Source organism: Branchiostoma belcheri, unplaced genomic scaffold, assembly GCF_001625305.1.
Source record: "Branchiostoma belcheri isolate BF01 breed outbred unplaced genomic scaffold, Haploidv18h27 scaffold59, whole genome shotgun sequence".
NCBI classification, from domain to species: Eukaryota; Metazoa; Chordata; class Leptocardii; order Amphioxiformes; family Branchiostomatidae; genus Branchiostoma; species Branchiostoma belcheri.
In genome coordinates, this window is record NW_017804231.1 from 1,178,346 (window position 1) to 1,191,293 (window position 12,948).

The window sequence follows — 12,948 nt, forward strand, 5'->3', positions numbered from 1 at the left end:
AGATGAACTTTCATGATCATAGTAAATAGGACACTTAGTAACATGTACATGTAATAAGACAATGACATTGTGTAGTGCTAGGAAATATTTCTTCGAAGAGGGAAACATTGTCAGTGTTTAACTGTCATGTCTGGCAGTGTGTTTGTCAGGAAAATTTTGTTTTTTCTTCAAGACGGTTGTAAGATCACAAACGAGAGACAGACAGAAGATGTTATGACAAAGACGAGTTCTGAAGGTGTTGTACCTCAAGGTATCTCCAGACGTGTGCCTGAGCGTGCCAGAGAGACAACAGAAAGACAGAAGTAAGATTTTCAGAGTATTCAAAGATTTGTAAAATGAGAACTTTTGCAGGTGGTGAGCCAAGCCAAGCCAGCATGTTTTAAACTGGCAAGCAGTGGACTGAAGGAAAATCACTGCGAAATAAAAAAAAGATAATGGCTCAGAGTTTGGAGTGATATTTCAGTAAGCAGGTTTTGAAAGCTTGTAGGTTGAACTTGGTGTGGTGCTTGTACTTGATTTTGTAATGCAAAAAGTTCAATTATATTAGCATCAGCAATGCAAAATGTATTAGTAACTAAATTAAGGAGTTAGGATTTGGCTGTAACACTAGCTAAGTATAGAGCTGCATTAGCATTTGCTTGGGCCATATAGGAGAATATACAATGTAGAAGCACAGCTAGCTAGCTTTTGTTTAGTATGTTCATGTAAGTGCTATGTGTTATGTATATGTTAGGTTCAGCTTGATGTGTGTATGTTAGCTTCATTTGTTGTGATACACACATTGAGTTTAGCTGGCATGTTTGGAATATATTAGTAATGATATTGCACTTCTAGGTAAAATATTGTATGTTGCATTTAGCAGTAGGCATGGAGTCCTTGCTTGGACACGAAAAACTTTGCATAACTATGTAACAGTTAACAATAATAATATTATTAAGTTAAATAGAAGGGAGTCATGACTAGTATTATCTATACGCTCAACTATAATATGACTCATGTGACTGTACCTAATATATATAAACTGTGTAATGTACAACGTATGATTGTATACTATTGATTCAGAAGCATGTACATTGTATACTAAAGTAGATACATGTATATTGCTAAAAAATATGGTATATGCCATACATGGTATTCCAGAAATTAGTCTAGATCCTTAAATGCATAAATTGGACAAATCAAATCTACTGCTTACACTTACAGTGTTACATGTATATAAAGAAAATATCTTAAGCATTCTTCTTTTAACATCACACTGGCACAGTCATTCCATTACATTAGGTTCAATGTTGTCATCTACAAAGTAGTAGTTGTAAGAGATCATTAGTCTACGGTCAAACAAGCAAGTTCAATACATACTGCTGAAAGCGGCGGGCGCGATCGGATAAATTCTAGGATGACATCGTGAGCATTCTTCTGGAGTTTTTCCATGACCTGGGGCGGCTCACCATCAACCTGGGGGTCATAGGTCAGAGGTCAAGTGGCAACATGCAACGGTCACAGTTCACAGACACCTCGATCTCTCTTTCCAATTCACTTCTCATTCCAACAACAAACCATCCATGCCAAATACAACCCAACATTCCCATATCTTTTGCACACACAAAGTCCACATACTCCGCACATCACACAAACTACTAGGACGAAAGGTTAAATAAACCCCCAGGTTGTCGTGCAACAACAAGCGCACTGCCGCAGTAACTATGCCATTCTGTAAGTCTGTGAGGACAGATATGAGACAAGATGCTGTGACAAGATTAGTCAAGACTGCAGCGCAGCGTTTGCCATGCCAGCCGGACAGACATGTTAGCTGCAGGATTGCTCGCTTGCTGGTTACTTTGACTGACACGAAGTTCAAGCATTCCTCCCACCTGCTCTCTACATCACTCACCCATTGATTCATCTCCTCTGGCTGGAAAACAATATGAAATAAAAGAAGTCTGACTAAAGGTTGACTGAGAATCAACAGAAAGTCCTTGCACACCGTACAGCACCTTGTTACCAGTGCGAGTTGCACTTCTTGACACGCCCAAATTCAAAGGGATGGAACATGTTTGGAACAAGGAGTTTTGAGAATACTAGAAGTAGACATGCATTTACCTGATAATCAGCCTCAAAACTCAAGTGAGTTGCATACAATTTGTACAATTAGTAACCCAGCAATATCAAGTGCCCAGTATAGCTGACATAGGGAGGAAGAATTTTACCACAATAAAAGCTATAGATGTCTGTAGCTAATGCATCAGGTAATCAGTACGCAAATTACATGCTGGATGAAAGGCAGAGTCCAAAGCATGTAAGGACAGACCAGGAAGGTAAAAAATAAATTTTTCCTGGACCAACATTTTCACACACTTCTTGATTCATCCTTCAGAAGCTGAAGCACATCCACAATGCTACATTCCTACAAGGCCTAAACAAGTAGTACTATAAAGATTGAATCCGCCCGTGAGGTGTTGCAAAAAAGAGACTGCTGGTTACCATGACTTTTCTGAGGACGTATCTTCTGGACCTGATGTCGTCCATGAGAATCTCGTACGGCGTGAGTTCCCACTCCATGGGGCCCGTGTTGTGTTCCACCACCACCTTCTTCAGGTGCACGCCCGAGCGCAAGTCTTTCATCACCTGCATCCACAACCGTGCCTGGGGAAAACAATTTGCTCATTGGTTTGAAAGTATTATCTACAATGCAGAAGATCACACATAGCATTATGTTTCTTGTGCATACTAAGTAAAAATAAGTATAACTATAAGTATCATAATCAGAGCAAGAAAGCAAACAAACAGTCATGACATAACTGTTAAGCTTTGCATATCTATGATTATACGTTTGTATATGATATGCAACTTTTGATGGAAACATGAGACATTTCTCACCCATTCTTCCTTTGCTAGCTGAAGTTGATCCAGGTCTTCATCATCCACATCCCCTATCTCATCTGCCATTTCTCGCAGGGCCTGGGCATGTAGAAAATCAGATGTGATTGCAAACATTAGGATAGAGTCTTATCTTAAAAGTTATTATTATGAAAGTTTTTATCATGAAAGTTTCATTATGAAGCAAGTTTAACCTGTAATTTCTGTCACAAGAAATTGAACTAACCCTAAGTTTCAACTGTACAACTCTGTCAAGGAAGAAGCAATCTATTGCTTTTGTAACATGACGTTATGCGGAAAATACGAGCATGGAGTTATAGCTCTGAGTGACCTCTGACCTCTTTTCCCATGGATATCTTGGCGAGGAAGGAGGTGAGTTCCTGACACTCGGCCACGAGCGCCCGGCACACGGCCTGGTAGTGTCCCGCCGCCTCCGACGGGTTTTGTAGGTGGGACGCACATAACTGCAACATAACAACACAAATTATCACCATGTGACATTCGGTAGTGGTTCATTGTACTTTTTCTGTGAAAACATTAATGTATAACTGTTATTTTGCATCTGTATAGCTGGTATAACCACCTTTTTAGCAAAACATATCGGCATACATACTGTGACACACTGGCATAACACAAATGCTCCTGCAGGATGCACATAAGGCCATATCTTTTTTTTTTTACATGTATATGGATGACATCCTACGGTGACCTCAAAACTGATGCGACCGTACAAAAGCTAAGGAAGGAAAATTAGCTTACAGTATTGTCAAGACTACGTGGCCTAGTAAGCCCTATAAATTAAAGAACTTGTCACTTCCTTTTAAGTTATACATAATGTGGGTACAAGGTAAAGTACAGGTATTTGTAGGATCTCAACATCTCACAATAAAGAATACTTAAGTCATGTGGGATTACTGTTAGCACCAGTATTATACTTGAAGTTGATAACTACAAGAGGCTTTGTGACTTTTGAACATTATTGGTCATCCTACAAAGGAACCCCTACCTATTTTCAGAAGAGTGCACTAAATTCTGTAATTGTCCTCTAAAAGAGACCGACTTCTTTAGCATTTTATGATGACCACCAGAAAAAGACTACCATCCTACTCGGACTATACAAAATAGCCTTTAGAATACTGGTTAATGTAGACTGGGATTGGAACGACTGATCTTGTGACACAAAAGCAGGATGGCTAACTTAAGAAGCTCTACACAAACATGCTGCGTAAGTATAAGCCTTCAGGCAGTTGAATCAAAGCCAGCCTTTCAGTTGTATATATATTAAAGCTCAGACCTTGTAATCTGTATCAGTCTCCAGATGCAAATATCCAAGCTTTCTCTTGGTAACAAAAAGTGTTCTACTGATTATTGGGTGTGTCACACAAAGAATTTTCTGAGAAACTTGCTTCATAATGACAATTAAGACTTGTATCAGTCTGCACAGTATACTAAAACTACCCGGTACGTCAATACTGGCGGTTTAAGGGGACCCATGGGGCTTATGTCATGTATACTGAACGTAGATCTCCAAACTGTATAATCAAAGAACTGACTGCGGATTTCACTGTGATTTCTGCGTCTTTATATAGCACAAAAACAACCTGTGTATCATAGGATTTTCGTATTCTACCAGGCATATCACTATGAGTATAACAATTAATAAAGATCCTCCATTGATCTGTAGCATATTATAACAAATACATTGTGCCTAAAAAATAATATTTATATTCATCTCTCCCAATATCTCTGCTATGAATAATCTACAATCATACAGGAATGGGGAGGAAGGAATACCCTTTCTGAGGTACCATCTATATTGCTACCAAAATGTCTCTTGGCAAATACACAGCACATTATACAGTTCCCTCGGTGGAGCTGTTCGTTTTGATTTGGACTAACAGATTCAGTATGTTGCACTGGAGGTTTCTGGCAAGATTTCAACTCTGTCAAAATTAGAATTAGAGTTAAGACTAAAGACAGTATGCAGTAATAACCAATAGGCATCCTCATATCACACGGCAAAGCTGATGAACCATGCAATATTCGGAGCCATGAAAACAAAAACAATTTGCCATGTAACTGCAGTTGTATCACCATCGATCTGATTACATTACAGGCATTATTAATAGAGACAGCGTGGATGGAGTCACCGTAATCCAATTAGCGCTGATACAGTAATATAACCCAAGTTCTAACATTAATTGAGACGGTAATTTGTATGTTTTCCCTTACCTGAAGGGCAATCAAGGTGATACAGATGGAAATACAGCTCAGGACCAGGAGGATATAGAAGACAGAGATGGCCACAGACAAGAAAACCACAAAAACAAACAATATACTGACAACAGGTGGGCTGGGTACACTCATCTATCCGGCCTCATCCGAGCAGCCAAATCTCATTACAGGGGAGGGAAGCGTAACGGGGGCGGGCGGCAGAGCGACGCAGTCAGACGGGCAGCGGCCATGACGGAGCATTTTCATCGCATTATGGTAATCGTCTGCCTCGCATCCCTGCTGCAGCGCGGCCTCCCCGTTTAGTTCCAGTCCATGGAGCTGATTGGTCGGCTCCCTCGATATGACGAACGGCAGGCCAGGCATAATGTGCTAGGACTAGGAGGGAGGTCTGCTCTAGCTGGAGGGGTTTTACTGAAGGTGTGTTACTGCAGGTATACAACAGAAAAGTCTGCATCTGTGCTGTTATCATGAACAATCTGAGCCATGATCTGCTTGGAGGGAGGTCTGCTCTCCCACAGTCTGCATCTGTGCTCTTATCATTAATAATCCGGGATGGAAACAATAGAATTTGAACTGCACACTTCAACCAAAATATACGTGTAAAATAGAAAGTTTACATATCAATGGTTTATTTGGTCAAAAGACAGTGTCCCAACAGTGTAACCCATCAGATTAAAATCATATCTTAGTACAACATAAACTGTAATAATTTTAGCCATTAAAAGAGTGTTTGGCCAATGTTAAACAAACCTTTGAGTAAAACCTCGATAGATTTAGTTAGCAAGATACTAATGAGGTGTGGGGCTTATGGCAGCAGTGCAAGTGTTAATTTGTAATTTGGAATGACATCAACATTTATCATATACAACATTCCACAGAAATGTCTGTACTAGTGCTTACTTCTGTAATAGTAACAATAATTTGTAAAATAAAGAGCAGTAAGTTTATTGTATATTTATCACGATTTGCTGAGAAAGTTTCTTGGCTACACTAAATATCCTGTAAAGACCTCACGTACAAAACATTGGTGCAATTACATGCCCACTGCTCACAAGTCAGGTCTAAACCGGTTTGGTCCAACCCATACAGGCTTTATGACAGTCAGTATTGCCAAACCTCAACCCGGGTGACCTTTAGCAATCTGCACTACTGATTGTAGGCTAGGAAATGGCCTCTTTTATCTCCTACTGGTGTTTAGCATTCAGGTCAGGTCTCTTACCAGTGTTTGCTATTCTGGTCAGGAGTGTCTGTCTGACTAAGACACACGTATCCCTGCTGTGAGAGGAATCCTGATTTGTGGAAGTCTGTGTTACACCGACAGAAGAGTGGGAGGGGCACAAAAATACTTCTTATCTGTAAAGGGCATAAATACTCAACTAACGGCTCCTTGGAGACTGCAACAACCTACCAAGATTGCCAATCTTACCGGAAATAGAATGGACTAGCAAAGCTCACAGTCGTCTGCAACTAGCAGCTGACCAAGAAGAAGAAAATAAGCCAAACATACTTTTTTTATTGTTAAATGAGTGCCAATACAAGAGCACTGTTTGATTTGGGACTGCGTTTACACATAGAGTGGGATTCCAGTCATGACATGGCTGTTTGGCACAGGAAATTAAGTCTGACAGATCTTGGAGCTGTGCCATTGCCAGTTGTGTCTGAGTCTCCGCACAGGATGTGAGGGAATACATGACGTCAACAGCCAGAGATAGAAGTACTAGTAGATATCCCTGATATCATGAGACTGCCAGCCAATTCACGCTATCTCCAGACATTGTCGCAGCTTTTGGGATCAATTACCTTTGAAGGGAATACTCAAAATGATTCCCCTTTCCTTAGTTTTGCCAAGTCATTCCAAGAAGGTTCAATATCAAAATTTCAGAGTAATATGGTGCTTCACTGTAGACTATAGCAATATTGCTCTTTTTGGTATTTTTCAGTACAATTTAGCCTATATGAGATGTGTGGTTGATTGCTCTGTAGCCATCTGGTACTGTCGATGATTACTGTTAGAAGAAACTACTTCAGAAGCCAATCGAAAGTTAGAAGGAGCTGTGAGATCCTGCCATCCATCAGTGTAACAACAACAGTGCTATCAGCACCATGCACATGTGCCGCCAGCGTGATAACACCTTACACAATGTAATCATGCCTGTCCTTACTGAAGCACTGGGAAGACGCCTTAATCTCTTTCAAGGCTAAAGTTCTCAACAACTCATACAAACCCCATGATACCTATGGGACATGCCATTACAGAAGGAGGGGCAGTGCTGAAGTCATGACCATACATCATGATGTACCTACATGTATGTTTAAAAAAATAAGTGAGCCACCCCTGAATGTGGAATGGATTCTTCTGCTAGATTGTTCATCTGCAGTTTGATTATGTAGGCATTGTACTGTCTCTTATCTTTGTGTCTCAGGTGTTGTCTCTTCCTCTTATCTTTCTGTTATCCCAGAAGTACCAGTCTTTGAGTACTAGCTGAAAATTGAAACCTTGTTTATCCAATTATATCAGGACTTGTAGAATCCTTCAGAATTTTTTGTGATAATTGATTTGGAAAAACATCTTTACAAGACAAGGTGTCTGATGTTCAAATGGCAAAAACATTTCAAGATTCTCTCACAACATACTCAATATGTTAAACATTCAGTCAGAGGAATCATGCATGCCAAAATAGCTACTGCAGAACTAGTCATTGATATTTTCTGCAAAACCAAAGAAAAGCAGCCAGAAATGACTCCACAGTCCACACTGATGTGAACAGAGATGGTGGTTTATGGAGCTGATCTAAAGCATTTCTGTGCAGCCCAGGGGAAATTGAAGCCCTACTACGCCAACTGTGCAATACCTGAGGTATGACATAGGGTGCACTGGTAATGATTAGGTTGAACACTGGTCATGAATACAAATGGACGTTTGCAAACATTACTTTTCTCCACCATGGTCCTGACAAGGTAAAGGCCACTACAGGTTTATGATTCAAAAATTCACAACATGTTTCCATCTCTTTGAAGGGGCATTATGTACCACTTTCTTTTTTTGCCTTGAATTTACATTTCTTCTACCCTACAAAAAAATTTGCTGCAAATTTGAGGCACCACATGTACTAGTACCTTAGTGTCAAGAATTAATGTATAATTAAATTCCGGGATTTCCAGGACATGTTTTCTCCCTAACTGTAACCTCAACTTTACGAGATGCATAACTAATGCGGGAGCTAATTGATGGTAAACCCTGTATAATCCAATTGTACACAGCAGGCTGTAGTAATGAGATTATCTCATCAGATGATTGGGGTTCATGGAGAAATTTTTCTCCATCTGCCACTATTATTAAGGGGTCAGAATATCAGCTAGAATTATGCAAAATACATATGAACAAGGGAATCAGAGATTTCAGTCTTCACCCCTTTGTCAATAATACAGACACACTATTATTAACACACACACATTGAAAAACGCAACCACATATACCCACATACAAACACACACACACATCACACGCATGTACAAACACAGCACACACACATACATGTATGCACACATGCACACACACACACACACACACACACACACACACACACAACGACACACACACACACAGGCAGACACATATACACACGTACGCACACAGGCAGACATACAAAAACAGTACTTCATCCTCACAAAATTTAAAACTTATTTCATAATATTATACCATGTTAGAAAATAATCATAAAAGGCAGGCACAATTAATTTCTCATCGTAAATCAAACCAGCCCACTCTGGATGGGTTTAAGAGATTACTTTCTCTGATTTAATCTGAATACAAGATTAGGCAAGCAGGGATTTGTAAGATGTCATGTTGATTGTCCATCTGTCCCTGTCTAATGACAGTCTGGCAGGGTGACAGTATGGCCTGGTTCCAGCTTATACATCTGCATAGACTGTCACTGACATGTGTTGGTCAAGTGATCAGCAGTCCTACTTTTTGATTTTATGGTCAGGGGCTGGCCCACAAAGGTAGCTGGCAGAATTTTTCACCCAAACATGCAATAAAATTTCACATATGTTGGAATATTCTATTTTTGGATTTAACCTCTTTATTTTTTTTCTGATTCGTAAAAAAAATAATTTCAGGTTCTGAATCAACTCTAATGGCCCCAATGGTGGAAAGAAAGTAATATTCTTCTTAGTTGTTACAGTTCTTTAACCTATCAAATTGTATTACTAGAGGTTTCATTAAAAGTTCAACATTCATTGATTATAAACCAACCTAGTATGTTGCTATCATAGGATGCCTAGGCCTGTTTTTTACCACCGTTGTGTCATATTTCTTTTTTAAAAAGTCCAAGATCCAACAATTTAGATTGCTGAGGCCTTTTCCTGTAATCAATACAGATTCAAGGGTATGCTGTTCAAAGAACATATACACTAGCTTTTATGTGGTACTCTACATGCCATTATACAGTGTGGATAACTCAACAGTGATATGTTCCTACACTTAAAGTGCTAAGCAGGCAGACAGACCGTCTGCAGGGCTCTGCAGGTAACTGATTGGTCGACTCTGCGAAATCTCTGACGGCTCTTTGACTAATCGCCTGTAAAAGATCCGAGATGCGGCACCAGTCAAACATTCGGGAAGCCTCATTTATCTTCTTGCAGCGTAGCTAAACTGTTAAATCTACTTGACTGTCAAGGAACTTTGATTACTATACTGGATGTTACGATAAAACCGAGCACCTAAAAGTCTGACTTATATTTTTTTGTTCTTTGTACAAATCCAGATAAAAACACAAAGATTTCATAGAAATTGTACAAGAGAATGACTCTCTCTTAGAAATAATATGTATCTTTCCTAAGAGTATCAAAAAGATCAAATTTTGGTTGGTAATCCAAACCAATCCAATTTGTGCAAAACCCCATCCTCTAGTTTTGATAAAATGTCTGCAATCCTCTGATTATGCAAATACTTGGCCTGGAATTATATACTAGTACCCAGATAATTTCTCTAGAGATATGTCCACATAATATATAATCAAGAAATCAGATGATATGCCAGTTTTGCATACATCAAATACAAGGAGACAGCTAATCAAGCCAGACACAAAATCTAAATATCCACAAAAAAACATGTTTGCCTCTAAAAACTAAAATCAACTCTTATCATTCCACAGCTTCCCTTTCCTCAATCTTATGACACTTGAGATTTTAAACATTCGACCATAAAATGAAACACCTCAGCAGGACAGAGCACCGGGCTTACAGGAAAACTTTCCAATCTAACATCTTGAGTGCTACATCATCCAGGGATTGGCCTGACACCACCGCTGCCGTTCCCAGACAAATTACACCCAGCCCTCTCCAGCGGGGAATGAGCTGGCCACTTTCCAACTTCCTCTGTCTGATCAGAGGCCTCATGGGTGAGGAGAAGGTGCCATTGGCGGTGGGTTGGGAGGGAAGTGTCTTATTAACTGCAAAACCATCTGGGAATTCTTCCATGCCAATTATACTGGTGTAGTTATTAGGATTGATGTATTTTTTTCTTTTGGAGATGCAGCATTTGTAAAATGTGTGTCATTACTATAAAAACCTGTAACAAAAACATGTCATTAGAATGATATGTACACAATATGCCAAGTATTCGACAAGTAACTAATAGCTTAACAATACTATGGTGAAAGTTGCAGCTTTTATATACTTATATCAGACACTAAATGAAGGCAAACATTTGTTTAGAAGTAAAAAAAACTGTAGTCCTGTCTATGGTGCTGAAATGATGGTTGTGCCTTCCAATGGTTGCATTTATAAAATCATATAAACGTAATCATACAAAAGAAAAAGGCACTGAAGTGAAAGAAGTGTATGAAAACATATATCCAGACACATAATCAGTTATGGTGAATTAAGATTTCTAGTGTTATTTTTGGTGAATTAAGATTTCTAGTATAATTCATTAGACTACAACAAAACTCAAATCATAGCCGTTCAACAAAAATGACTTTCACAAATATTTCACAAGTATGATTACAGCACTGACCTTAACAACTTGTTGTAACGTTTTGACCGTGTCTTCTGACGTGATTTCCTCGTCGGAATCTTCTATCCCCTCGTCGTGGTTCTGACTGTCGTCGTTGTCGTTGCTGGTCATTCTGTCTATCAAGTCCTCCAGAGGGTGGCTCAGTTCCCGCTCCTCCGACTCACTCAGACCATAGTCTAATGCTCTGTACACTACAAGTCCTAGAGAATATACAAGCTGGGGAGAAAAGGAGATGTTAAATTAGTATCAATGCTTCATCATTTAAACTTGGAACATGGAATATGGAATAGTCAACACTACTAAATGATAGGCTCCAAGAGACTAAAAATTTGGGCTGCAAAAAAGGACAATTTAGCCAAATAGGGAGAATAATTTGCCAGACCTGGGGGAGTTTGGCCACAATTTGACCCCTTGGGCAATCACTGACCCTACTTTTGGTGAAGTTTGAAATCCATAACTTCTTAGGAAGACCTGGGCTAACTAGATGAGATTTTTCAGTCAAATCTTGGTAATTCCATACCATCAGAAGACATGTGAATCCTGTAAGGTGTGTAATAATCCATTGCAAAACATGTATCAGGAAATCTGTGAGCATGTTGAAAAAGGGTGACAACTGAGTCTTTTGAGGAAAAAAGACAACCCTCCTTCAACATTTTCCATCAAACAATTGAACAATTTGTAAGGAAATGTCAAAGCTGGGTATATGTAGACAGGCAGGCACCATCCTTAACATGATATTTGTACTTATTGCCTGTAAATCCTATGGGTATCATGGACATTTACAGAAACAAAGGTCTCTTCTTTCAAATATTCTTGGATTTCAATTTTATTTAGCTTAAAATTAACCTCCATTTACCTTACCATATTACGCTTGCAAATTGCACAATAGATCAAATGAAAATGCTTGTTTCCACAATACAACTTACAAATATATATATCATATTATACCCTGACAGCAAAACACAACGTATTCAGCAGTCTAAACTGGGCAGCCATCCAATTTGTTACAACCTCAGAAGTACATGTATTAGTGTACCAGTGCATAACAGCTTCACCAGAGATTTGTTACAATTGATATTATATCAGTGTTCCAGCCAGCCTCCGCTTTTTCATTCGACAGAAGTTGTGTTTGCCAAAAATTTTCCCAATCCATCATCTTTGACGGACAAAAATAGGCATGGAAAGATATAGAGAGATGTCATCAAACAAAACTTTGTCTACCAGGACCCCCTTAGGATTATCGCACTGCAATCGTGAAATTGGCACATGACATAATGTTACGTCAAACAAGTAAGGTGGCGGAAAAAAATTTCAGATTGGCTATGTATAGCTAGAACACTGTCTTACAGGCTTTCAGAAATATGAACATACCAGTATCTATTCTATCGTACCCGTAAAAAAAACAAGACCACCAGATGACCACCCTCAAGACCACCAGCCTGCTTTCTCACACCCTCAGCCTACCACTAATTTGATTAATCAGAGAGCTGGGCCCTCTAACGAGCCTTTCCTAACGATGTAAAAGTAGCGGCATCATTTATGGACGGTAATGACAGTAAACTCCACATCCCCGCTTTTACCGTCCCTGTTAATAGTGTTATAAATGGCGTCAGCGATTTATCCTGGCGCTGTAAAATGTGGGTCACTCTTATCGGTTACAGAGACTCCACAGTCACCAGTACTGATGACATCTTATTAGGAGAACATGAAGATTAAGCACTTTTACTTAAGGAAATGGTAACGTCTTGAAAGAACGAATAATCTGAGTCATTTGTTTGGAAGACATCCTTTCTTCAAAGGAAGATATATAGTGG

At 39.3% G+C, this 12,948-nt stretch overlaps 1 protein-coding gene across 10 annotated transcripts in view; it reads right to left on the reverse strand.

Annotated features, from left to right (window-relative positions):
- Positions 1–12,948, reverse strand: part of LOC109481992 (protein spire homolog 1-like) — a 43,470-nt gene that overhangs the window by 13,681 nt on the left and 16,841 nt on the right. For all 10 annotated transcript variants that reach the window (XM_019784618.1, XM_019784625.1, XM_019784626.1 and 7 more), the window contains exons 3-7: positions 11,135–11,350; positions 3,216–3,341; positions 2,878–2,958; positions 2,482–2,643; positions 1,360–1,455 (exon numbers count right to left, since the gene is read on the reverse strand). In XM_019784618.1, coding sequence (XP_019640177.1) covers positions 1,360–1,455; positions 2,482–2,643; positions 2,878–2,958; positions 3,216–3,341; positions 11,135–11,350 — 681 coding nt within the window. The remainder of the gene's footprint in view (positions 1–1,359; positions 1,456–2,481; positions 2,644–2,877; positions 2,959–3,215; positions 3,342–11,134; positions 11,351–12,948) is intronic.